Source organism: Brachypodium distachyon, chromosome 2, assembly GCF_000005505.3.
Source record: "Brachypodium distachyon strain Bd21 chromosome 2, Brachypodium_distachyon_v3.0, whole genome shotgun sequence".
NCBI classification, from domain to species: Eukaryota; Viridiplantae; Streptophyta; class Magnoliopsida; order Poales; family Poaceae; genus Brachypodium; species Brachypodium distachyon.
The window spans coordinates 8,693,703-8,706,128 of NC_016132.3; the positions used below are offsets into that span (position 1 = coordinate 8,693,703).

The following is a 12,426-nucleotide window of genomic DNA, read 5'->3' on the forward strand; positions in this document are numbered from 1 at the left end:
AGGAAAAGAAAGAAGCTCAGCAAAACGCCAAGAGAGACTACGGAGTATTCCACTACATAGGCAGGACGAGAGAGCTTGGGGGAGACGGGGCGTTCAAACATGAAAGGCTGCCACGCCCCTGCTCTCCGCGCCTCCCTCAGCTCTGCTCTGCGCTTCTTCCGCAGCACGCCACCCATCCCATCCACTCCACATCACACCACACCACGCTCCGCTGCCAGTCCACCACCGCCCCCATCCCCGGTCAGATGGCGCCTCCGTCTTCTTCGTCGTCGGCGTCGTCGTGGGTCATCCTGGGCAGCATCCCGCGCGTCTCCAACCTCCCGGCGGACGAGGGCGACGTCTCCGTCGCGCTCGCGGCGCCGCCGCGCGTCTCGATCCTCACCGTCTCCCCGCGCGTCTTCCCGGCTCGCCCCACGCCCCACTACTTCCCCTTCGTCCTCGCCGCCGACCCTTCCGGCTTGCTCCTCCTCCAGGCCAACCAGGGCTGCCCGGCCACCCGTGAAGTCGTCGACCACCCCGGCCACCAGTCCTCCTGCTGGAAGTTCAGCAAGCCGCACTACTTCGTCCTCGACGCCGCCACCTCCTCCTCCGCGTTCCACCTCCCCGACCCCTCCAGGACCAACATCCTGCACCAGGCCATGCTCGGCCTTCTCGTCTCCCCTGCCGGCGCCGGCCACTTCATGGTCGCGGAGCTCCGGCCCATCATCGGCAGCGACAAAGCCGATCTCCTCTGCTTCTCCACAGAGGTCGGGGAGTGGGTGGAGAAACCCGTGCATTACCCGCTCCCGCCGCGCCCGCTGGCTCCCATCGGCGTGGTCTCGCACCATGGCAGGCTCTGGTGGGTCGACCTCTCATGGGGCGTCATCCACTGCGACCCCTTCGCCGACCACCCGGTCCTGGGCTTCGTCCCGTTCCCGCCGGACAGGGTGCTCGAGTGCAGGGAAGGGTGGGGAGTCAGCGACAACTACCGTTGCGTGGGGGTGAGCGGCGGCAAGCTGCGGTTCGTGGACACGTTCATGAGCCGGCGTGCTGGCGGCGGCGCTCCGACCGTCAGCGTGTGGACTCTGGCCGATCCAGACTCCAATTTGTGGGCTCTGGAGCACGAGGCGACGTTCGCGGACATCTGGGCCGATGACAGCTACAAGGCCACCGGGCTGTCCAGGAAGATCCCCACGCTTGCCACCATCCACCCCAACAACCCCGCCGTGGTGTACTTCTTCCTGGAGGAGCACCTCTTCGGTGTGGACGTGCGTGCTCGCAAGATCGTGGAGTGCGAGATCTACGGCCTCGTTGCGCCGCCCAGCCTCTGCATCGCCTCTCGCTTCGTTCGGCCTTGGGTGCTGCCGCGGGCACTCTCCTCTGCAGGTACTGCTCCAAATGCTACCCGATCTCTCTTTATATTCTTAGTAGTTTCACTGTTTTATGTTTGTTCTCTGTTCATATGTTAGCGGCTGTTTGAAAGGAAGGTACTTTGTCGGAGAAAGTTGGTATTCAGTCAAATTTGAACTTAATAGATACTAAAATTTCTAAGAAATATTCTTAATCTAATAACAGGCCCTATATGTGATGTTATATGTCTAATTTATAATCTTCTAAATTAATTTGGTTGCCTGATAGCTTATAGCGTTCTATTGTTATATGAGTACTGTAATTGCTGCTTAAGAATGTTTTTCTGATTAATATTATGCTGGTTTCTTGTCGAGACCATTTCATGGTTTCCATATGGCATTTCTAGTTTCCTCGTTTACCATTTTCCTCCGGGCCTCACCAAATACCAACGTTATGTGATTTACTAGTGTGATAAACCTACCAGCTTATCAGTTTAAGAGCATATACCTAACTGAATTGCATCGTTTGGTCGATATAGGCCTGGCTTCTATTAGTTTCGATTCTCAGCATTCATCTATGACTTACATATTTATAGTACACGTGCCAGCTTATCAGGTTAAGAGTATACACTACATCCTCTCAAAAAAGTGTATACACTACATACCTAACTGAGTTGCATCTTTTGGTGGATATAGGATTAGCTTCTGCATCCAAGGCTAGAGCATTCAACTATGACTGACATATTTAAACAATTCATGCATTGACTACTTGATGCTTAATAAAGGCCATAGAGTGTGCATTAGGTCCCCAAAATGATTATGTTGATTACACCAAATATGTTCATTGGTTGTAGGACTTGTACATATGCGTATTAAATACTCCCTCCGTTCCATAATAAGGCGCCCACGCATTTCGAGGTCCAACTTTGACCATCGATTAGACTAACAAAATGTGAATAATATGTTATAAAATTATACCACTAGATTCATATCTGAAAGAAGTTTCCGACAGTATAATACATAATTCACATTTTGTTGGTCTAATTGGTGGTCAAAGCAAAATCTTGAAATGCGTGCGAGTCTTATATTATGGAACGGAGGGAGTATATGTTTGGATACTTGTAAACTTGACTAGTTCGGGGCTTTTAGACTAAACTTTTACCGTCGATTCATAAAGTGACTAAAATGTGATTTCTGGCAGAATGTGTGTACGCACTCACTATGTTTCATATGAGAATATAAGATATTGATAAGCTGTAACAAATAGAATAAGAACTACAAAACCATTACACTTCATACATGAATGTTGTTTTAGTTGAGGTTTATTAGCAACTAGCTAGCTAGATACCTAGCACGTACATGCATGGAGTAGTCAGGGCAGTAATGCTACATTGTTTTATCATTGATTGGTTCACCACATATCCATATTTGTCGAAAGGCTTGTGACTAACATTGATTGTCTTTGAATTTGATTATTTGAAGGGAACTGGTCTAATGGCCTTTCCCCGGCTGAAAGTGCTAATGCACGGCCATACCAGCCATCGCCTGGGGACTACCACTTGGTTGGAGAGAGCAGGCAGACATTCATTGGATGAATTGGAGGAAGCAAGTGTTTTTGGCTAACAGTCTCCTACCTAGGTGAGCTCAGTTTCCACAACCTGTGTATGATCTGGATCACTGTTCTAGCTTCAAACCGCATGAAGAGCGGGGGCACTGATTTCCTCTCGTTAAAATTTCCTTCGATGCAGGCGTAGTACTGAACTCAAGTTATGGAGTGATCTCAGGGGATAGGCATGATACCTTCTTACTGTCCTGGTGGCGATGTGGCATGCGTGTTTTGGCATCGTGACGCAAATGAATGCAGCTCAACAGGTCTCCTTTGTTTTATGTCTGATCGATTAGATGGTGAAATGCTGCTGGACCACTACTATGTATCGGTTACTTGCTTATTATTATTCCTAGCTTCTTGGATGGAACACTTGCCTACGAGTGTGTCGGTTCCAGTGATAACCATTTGAACTGCGAAACTGTGATTTCCTTCGGTGGTAGCTGGTGTTGCTGCTTTACTTTGCTTGCTGCATTTGGTGTTCGGTGCTTAAATCTCGTTGCTGTGCCTTGTGAATGTATCGGCTCCCCTCGTTGAATATCACCTGTGTGCAAAGAGGAAAGGAGAGACGCGCTTCCATGCGTCGTTCAGTGTTGAGTCGCCGGCTGTTTGATGCATGCCAGTGAGCAATAAACTGTTCCTCACTTTCTCAAAACGTACGTAACGCTATTTGTAGAGTGCCAATATATGAGTTTCTTCTACATGCCCTAGGTTTTATTTGCACTTGTTGATGGCAGGCCGCCGGAGTCCTGTTTTTCCACCGTCAAACGCGCTACGGACGGCAGATGATGCCCCTCGCTACCGAGGGAATAGGCACGTCCTCTGCGGTCTCCTGCGAGTGTGGCACGGTTGCTCTGCATTGTTTATTTAACTGCGATTGTCTATTTCTTAGTTAACAATCATAGCTATTATTTTATCGTCTTTTGTATTTGCATGAATCTTGCAAGAATCTCATTGATTGAATCATACGGTTGTTAGCATTAACGTATTTATGATTTTGTATCATTAGATTAACATGACATGAAATTTGTATCATTAGATTCATCGTAATTATGATTTTGTATTGTATATATTATTCTCCATGGAGTAACTTTTGGCGGATTATAATTTAGGATCAAATTTTATTGAGACAAGAGTTTGACTAATAGTTACTTTGTTAATATATGATTAACGTGACATGAAATTTGTATTATTAGATTCATCATAATTATGATTTCATATCATGTATATTACTTCTTAATGGAGTTTTTTTTTTGTTAAGAGACCTTGTTTTAATGAAACTAATATGCCCTATATTATGAAAAACAGGGTTTTGAAACAAGTGGACTAGTTCACAACACAACACCGTCCGCTAATAATAAACAACCCACTCTCCAATCTTGATAAAAAAAAGAGAGCTCTACCTGTCTTCTTTCGGATAGTGTGAAGTCACTTCTATTCGATATCAAGCTGGGGCCTTCGGCGCCGTAATTGCTTGGTGGAAGATCTGGGAGAGTGGCTTAGAAATTTTAGATAATTCTCTGTAATAAGATGTACATATTTTGCAATAAAATTTCAACTTCCCTAAAAAAAATTGGTCCGTCGAAGATCTTTATTGGATTCAATTAGATTTGTTTCTCTACCTACGAAAATTTACACAACAAAAATGAAAATTCCACATCTAATATTTTTGTAATCCCTTTTGACATCCATAAAATAGTTGGTTTCATTTGAAGCACGTGCTATGTGGTGCAAATAAAAATTACTCTTTATCTTTATGGTCTTTTTAATAGGTTGTGATGAAAACGCAATAATAAGGAATACACATGCAAAATAGACAAAGGTAAAGCACATATGAAAGAAAACAGAAAAGTCATTTGGATAAGCATAAAAGAAAGGCTCAATCATACGCAAACGGATATCAAAAACTAATTTATAGAAATCTAATACTACATTTTTTTAATTAAAAGAGCATTTTAATTATTTACTTATTATTGTGAATAAGAAGAAAAAATAAATCTACACTTCATTTTTTGGGCAGGGAATCCTATGATCAAAATTACTAGAGGTCATTGGACGAGCTGGGAAAGAGAAGAGAAAAGAGAGAAGCGCATGCTGCATGCATAAAAACGACAAGGAAAAGGGCATTTGGCTTCCGAGAAGAGGAGACGTTCGAACTTGAAAGGCTGCCACGGCCCTGCTCCTCTCCTGAGTCCTGACAGCTCGATCATCGCTGCGCCTGCGCCCCTTTTCAGTCTCCACTCTCCAAGGCACCCGCACCGCCAGAACCCACCCCCCTTCTCCGTTTCGTGATGACCCGGCGCGTCCAGATGGCGCGTCCGCTCTCTTGGTCTGCTCCGCGGCCGCCGCCGACGTCCTCGTGGGTCATCCTTGGCAGCATCGCGCGCGTCTCCGGCCAGGCGGACGAGGAGTGCGAAGCCTCCGGCCCAGCGGACGAGGGCCGCATATCTCCATCGCGCTCACGGCGCCGCCGCGCGTCTCGATCCTCTCCCCGCGCGTCTTCCCGGAGCCCGCCACGCCGCAGCACTTCCCCTTCGTCCTCGCCGCCGACCCCTCCGGCCTGCTCCTCCTCCAGGCCAACCTCGCCTGCCCACGCCACCGTGAAGACATCGAGCTCCCCGTCCCCGACCGGTGGGCGTACTGCTGGAGAAGCAGCAAGTCGCGCTACTTCGTCCTCGACGCCACCACCGCCTCCGCGTTCCACCTCCCCGACCCCAGGCGCCCCATCCTGCACCAGGCCATGCTCGGCCTTCTCGCCTCCCCCGAGGGCGGCGGCCACTACATGGTCGCGGAGCTCCAGCCCTTCATAGGCGGCGACGCAGCCACGCTCCTCTGCTTCTCTACGGAGGTCGGGGAGTGGGTCTACAAGCCCATGGATTACCCGCTCCCGCGCCGCCAGCTGGCCCCCTCCTGCGTCGTCTCGCACCACGGGAGGCTGTGGTGGGTCGACCTCTCATGGGGCCTCATCACCTGGGACCCCTTCGCCGACAAGCCGGTCCTGGCCTTCGTTCCCTTCCCGCCGGGCACGGTGCTGGAGTGCAATGAAGGTTTTGGAATCACCGACAGGTACCGTCACGTGGGGGTGAGCGACGGCAAGCTGCGGTTCGTGGACACGTACATGAGCCGGCGTGAAGGCGGCGGCGCTCCGACGGTCAGCGTGTGGACGCTGGCCGACCCAGACTCCACGGAGTGGACGCTGGAGCACGAGGCGACGTTTGCGGACATCTGGGCCGACAAGAGCTACAAGGCAGCCAAGCTGCCCAAGGAGATACCCGTGCTTGCGCTCATCCATCCCGAGAACCCCTGCGTTGTGTACTTCTTCCTGGAGAGGCAGCTCTTCGGCGTTGACGTGCGCGCACGCAAGTTTGTGCACTGCAAGGTTTATGGGCTGGTTGCGCCGCCGAGCTGGTACGTCGCCTCTCGCTTCGTTCGGGCTTGGGTGCTGCCGCCGGCACTCTCCTCAGGTAATGCTACTCGTCATGCCTCATCTCGTTACATTCTAAAATGACCAATTTATTCTCCTTGTACACTAGGGCTGCTAGCTTGTAGCGTTCCATAGTTAATTTGTTATGAGTAATGTTAATCTGCTTCAAGCTTAATTTTGTCGTGTACTGGTTTCTTGTGGACAACCATTTCGTGATGCCCATATATAGGTTACTTCTACCATTCTCGTAGTGGTTACTAGTGCGGTTTCACCACTTCTATTTTCCGTCGGAGCCTAATTAACGTACGACACGTGCTGTGATGTGTTAGTGTGACTGTGTGAGACACTTAAGTACCAACTTCATGCTAAGAGCCTAAGAGCATATGGACGTCGTATTTGAATTGCATCTGCGTGTTTCTAAACAAGCGTTTTTAAATGTATATAGGCTTGGGACTCTGTATATCTAAGGCTATCTCTTGGGCGTTCATCCATAACTGACATATTCCATTAGTTCATCCATGTACTACTTGATGATCCTTAAGCAAGACCATAGAGTGTCTGCACTAATATTTTGAATTGGGCCTCCCAAAACGTTGCACATCTATGGTATGGCGATCATACCGGTTGCTCCCTTTGTTCCATAATACAAGACGTCCACACATTTTGAGGTTTAGTTTTGACTATTGTAGTTAGACCAATAAAATATGGATTGTTTGTTATAAAAATTATACCGTTGGAAATTTCTTTAGAATATGTATCCAATTGGTAACTTATGTAGCATCTAACCCACATACTATTGGTCTAATTGTTGATCGAAATTAAATCTTGAGTTGAGTTACACTCCCTACATTTCTCGAAGAATGGCACCTAGACATTTTGATGAATAACTTTGAACATTAATTAGTCCAATAACACGTGGTTGTGTGATATAATTGTTTACCATTTGAATTTTTTTTAATATGAATCAAATGATATAATTTTTGTAGCATAACTCACATATTGTCGGTCTAATTGTTGGTCAAAGTAAAACCTCGAAATGCATAGGTGCCTTTTTTTGAGAAATGGAGGGAGTATATGACTTGTAGATGTGTACAGATTGATGCTAGAGGTACCGGTAGTCTTCTCTCAGGGCTATTACAGTTGAGTGTTGACTCATGAGTCATGAGTGAATGAATGACAGTGTGAGTAGTCGGAACAAATAACCATTCCATATGTAAATTTTGTTTGCTTTATGTTTGGTTTGCTAGTCACTAGTAAAATATGAGATACTTCAAATAGTATGTAGCATCGAGTAGTCAAGTCCCTCCAAATAGTAATGCTATATGTTATTTTTCATATGATTGATCCACCACATGACCAGCTTTGTCAAAAGGGTTGTGACTAACATTGTTTGTTTTTGAAGGGAACTGGTCTTATGGCATGAACTGGGCTGAAAGTGTTAATGAACGACCATACCAGCCATCGCGCGGGGATTACTTCTTGGGGGGATTTACCATACAGACATGAGACATCCCCAGAAGAGTGAATTTCGGAGGAACATGAAGGAAACGAGTGGTTATGGCAAGAGCTTAGTCGAGCTCACTTTTCACATATCTGTATGATCTCAGTCGCTGCTCGCTCTGCCCTCAAGCACCAACCCTGAAGAGTTGCAGCACTAATCTTCTCGTGTCAAATTCTCCTTTAATCAGCTATGGAGTGAGCATGTTCGCGCAAAGCACGCAGCCTAACAGTTATGGTGAAATGCTGTTGGAACAGTATCGGTTGCTTGGTTTTTGACACTAGTTTCTTGGGCCAATCGCTGAACTGCACCAACTATCAAGTGGAGTGCGGTGAAGACGGAAAAACGACTCGATTAAACAATACATAAACCACCCGGAATGGTGGAAACCACTCCGGACTTGTGCATTAGACTAAACTAAGTCTAACATGACTTTTCCATATTGCTTTCGGACTGCGAAAACACGTGTATCGTTCATAAATCAATCAGAGTCCGGGTAAAAAAGTCATGTTGAATTTTTTTGATTATATTTCGTACATAAATCAATGTTACATATGTTTTTGCAGCCCGAAAGCAATATGAAAAAGTCATGTTGAACTAAGTTTAGTCCAATGCACCGGGGTGGTTTCCACCGGTCCGGGTGGTTTATGTAGCGTTCAATTGAACCGTTTTTCCGTCTTGGCCTGTTTACCAGTTGAAAACAGGTGCAGTTCAGCCCCTAGTTTCTTGGATGGAACACTTTTCTCGTAATGTGAATTTGGTGCATGGTGTCAATGGTTCCATCGATAATCATTTCGTCTGCCAAGCTTTGATTCTCTCGACTTATAGTTATTCACTTACTTGCTGCTTTACTTTGCTGTGTTGAATGACGCCTGCCTGGGAACTCTGAACGCAAGCCGCTGGAGGCTGGACCCTGTTTTTCCAGCAGGGCAGAAGAGGCGCGGCTTGTTTCAGTCCGCTGCCACAGTACACACTTACACGGTTCTGTACTTCTGTTGCACCTGAACTGAACTTAAACCCCCTCCATTGCGATTTGCGAATACAAGCCAAGATGCCTCCCAGAGCTAGAAGCCCAACAAGGCTGTCCCTGAAATCGCCGGATCTGTGGAGATGCCATTCATTCCATTGGTTTCATCTTGGTTACGAACTTACGATCACCATGCTCTGTCGCGAGCCCTGACAGCATCAGGAGGGCCATCTGCACCAGCACCAGCCTCATGTCCCCCAATGTGCAATCCACAAGCTCAATTCCATTACCTGCATACTGACACTGGGGGCATCTGCCCTTGGATACTCGTATACTCAAGCAGATTCTACAACAAATTGCCGTCAAAGCAAGCCACATTGTGCACCAAAATGCAATGCAACTGGAGCAGGGGATGTTCCCTTTTCTTGTTAAAAAAAATGTTGCTATTGCTACTGACAAGTCAAGTTCAATACCAAAATGCCGCAAACACAAAATTGTGTGACGACATGGATGCAGAGTCTAAATCCAGCAGTCAGCACAGCTTAAGTATATAGAACATGTACTCCCTCCGTCCCATATTAAGTTGGGACGGAGGGAGTACAGATGAAGTTGCACACGATGTTTCCTGAAGTTTGAAATATATTGGTTGAGGAAGACACTGAATCTATGCAAGGGCACAATAAGACTGAAGCATACCATGCAGTTCTGTTTGGTACAGCCAAGTGCCTGGGCAGCCCAGGCTCCAGAAACCTCGTGCATGTAGAACAGCACCATCTCTACTGTGCTCATTAATTTATAAAGCTATTTGATTTGCAAAAAATAAAAGCCACACATAAAAACACAAAGCAGAAAATAAACAAGCATCTACTACATGCTCCAGTCAACAAACAAATAAAAGCGCTACTCTTATCTGAAACTATGTCATAGCATTGAACATAAGGAGTTTCACGATATATTTTTCTCCCACGACATAAATAAACACTCGAGATTGTCAATTCGCGTACACTGGAATATGGTAATCCTAGAATCAAATGAGAAATATCAAGGTTTTACAAGTTCTGGAACAGTTTAGTAAAGCATTATCCATAAATGGTTTCGAAGTAACACATATAACCTGATAAGTCTAGTCTCTATTGTCAATTTGTAATAGAGGAGAAAAACAGAATGACAGGTAGCAGAAGATAAAGTGCAGATACATGATAATTACTTTATTGCTAACCTTTGGGAAGAACAATGGGAAAAACAAGCAGACACAATAAAAAAAATGAATATGAAATGCAAAAGCTTTCTGCTGAAACGCCATATCATGTTAATAGAACTGTACGACAAGACATGGACTAGTTGATCTCTGATAGACTGATACTACCTTAGAGTCTAAACTCCCAGTTTCAAGAAAACATCTCCTAGTGATAATTACACGAATTTCTATGAGACGTGACCACAAAATAGTTGTCATCCTCACAACAAATCTCTCATCATTTTCTCTTAACACACATGTAACAATGACAACAAAACGTTGGTCAGAATTCAGAACATCACCAAATTGGTCGAAGCACCAACCACGAATGGCTCCATCAGCAACCGCGTCAAGAAGTAGAACACAACTCCCAGCATGATAGAGATTGGGAGAGCAGGCAATGCATGCCTACATATCGACAGCAAGATAAGGGTGCAGCCAAGCCCAGCAATGATGGCAAGGTAGCACGCATACACTGTCATCAGATCATACATGGCAGCCCTCCCCACAAGCACACTGTAGAATACAAAGTCACCAAGTCCCAGCTTGATGCCCTTGCTGGACTCAAACATCTCAAAATCCTCATCAGGAGGGTCTGATGATGAAATTTGTCTATGCTCCTCATTAGCAACGGCGCTGTTGGCAGATGCTGCTGACACCAATGGAGCTCTCTCTTCTTCCTCAGGCTGCTCAATCTGTATGACAGCATGCTGTGCACTCCCACCTTGATTTGAAATCTGTCCTGCTTCGAGATTTCCCATTTGGAGCATGGAACCACTTGAGCTGGTCGTCTGGTGGACTCTTGAGCGGCTTCCACCAAGATCCCTCATTTCCACCATGGCAGAACCCAAATTGTCCTGCTGACCAGCCCTTTCATACTGGTTGACACCTGACCTAGCAGAATCGGCGGGCAGCTGCATCTCCTCAGACCACATTGCGGGAGCATATGAGGAAGAACGCTCAGCTGGGCCTACTGTTGGCCGAGATTCGTAGATGAGCGCCGGGAGTTCGTCATCCCTGGACGAGGCCAACTCCACAAGCATCCTGAGCGGGCCCCTAGGCGCGAGCACCGCGACAAGGTCATAGACGGCGAGCGCGACGAGCATGATCCAGGTGGTCCACTCAGGGAGCCTGGAGAGCCAGGCGGCGACGATGACGGCGAGCGTGACCATGTATCCTTGGCGGACGAGGATAGGGACCGCGGACGCGAAGACGGAGAGGACGCCGACGGCGGAGGCGTTGAAGAGGAGGAGGAGCGCGGTGGGCGCGTCGAGCGGGACGTCGAGGCGGCGGAGGATGGTGATGGCGATGGCGCCGCCCATGGAGAAGAGGACGAAGAAGGCGGAGAAGCGCATGTAGTTCTTGAGGAAGCCGGTGCAGCGGTAGTAGTAGAGGGCGACGAGGACGAAGGTGACGACGGCGACGAGCGCGACGAAGACGGCGGCGTCGAGGAGCGCGCCGACGAGCTTCTGGCCCGGGGAGTCGGAGGGGGACTCGAGGTAGACGAGCGTGGCGGCGGTGACAGGGGGAGGCGCGGACGGGGAGGCCGGGGAGGAGGGCGGCGACAGGATGGAGATGAGGAGGACGACGAGCGCCATGCAGATGGAGACCGGGGACATGACCGCGAGCACCTCCTCGCCTAGGGTGTCGAGGATGGTCGAGGCGGTGGAGGTCGCCGCCGGCGCCGGCGAGTCGGCGGCGGGATCCATGCGGCGGAGGTGGAGGGGGATGGGGGAATTTTTCCCGATCTCGACTGGGTCGCTCCCTCCCCGGCGCGGCTGGAGGGTTTGGTTTCGTTTCTCGAGTTCGAGCCCGACCACAGCCGGTGCGCTGAGACTTGGCATTTACGCCTTCTGTGCAAAACTGTGCAATGTTTTTCAGAAAAACACAAAATCACTGTGTTCCACCTCAGTTCTTTTACCGGGTTTCTTATGTACGATACGGAATTACCAGTGCACGAACTCGAGTCGATTTGCCAAACAAACAACCATACGGTCGTAATTTTGACTTGTATCGTGTAAAATTCATGTGATGCTTTCTACGAGTAATTTCTCTTTTTCTTCTGGAGCGTATAGGCCTACATTGTATTCAACCCGCTCAGATTTTTACCGCTGCAAAAAAAGAGAGAAAGATATTGCTTCCACTCGGGTAAGAAGAGGGGCAGCACGTTCCAACACGGGTGCCCGAACAAAGAGGTGAACGTCTCAAAACAAAGAGTAGACCTGAAAACGGACAGGAATCAACGCAAAGTGCACGCATGCTCAGTCAAGTCCAAACAAGCTAAAACGTGAAAGATAGCGCACACGCTTCTTTTTGTTTTGGGTAAGAAGATAGCGCACACGTTCAAACAATAACAAAAATGTGAA

General features: G+C 47.8%; 3 protein-coding genes across 3 annotated transcripts; 2 read left to right on the plus strand and 1 right to left on the minus strand.

The window, feature by feature from the left end:
• The first annotated feature begins 146 nt into the window (after positions 1–146).
• LOC100833370 lies at positions 147–3,299 on the plus strand. The gene is made up of 3 exons (XM_014898512.2): positions 147–1,365; positions 2,811–2,966; positions 3,077–3,299. Exons 1-2 carry the CDS (start codon positions 246–248, stop codon positions 2,921–2,923), a joined length of 1,233 nt encoding a protein of 410 aa, XP_014753998.1. The 5' UTR covers positions 147–245; the 3' UTR covers positions 2,924–2,966; positions 3,077–3,299.
• Positions 3,300–3,722: 423 nt separating this feature from the next.
• LOC100833672 lies at positions 3,723–6,442 on the plus strand. Its single transcript, XM_024458723.1, has 2 exons — positions 3,723–3,795; positions 5,169–6,442. Exons 1-2 carry the CDS (start codon positions 3,723–3,725, stop codon positions 6,440–6,442), a joined length of 1,347 nt encoding a protein of 448 aa, XP_024314491.1.
• Positions 6,443–10,016: 3,574 nt separating this feature from the next.
• On the minus strand, positions 10,017–11,874 carry LOC100838582 (presenilin-like protein At2g29900). The gene has a single exon (XM_003567034.4). The coding sequence runs from the start codon at positions 11,767–11,769 to the stop codon at positions 10,351–10,353; it is 1,419 nt and encodes a 472-aa protein (XP_003567082.1). The 5' UTR covers positions 11,770–11,874; the 3' UTR covers positions 10,017–10,350.
• Between the last annotated feature and the right edge of the window lie 552 nt (positions 11,875–12,426).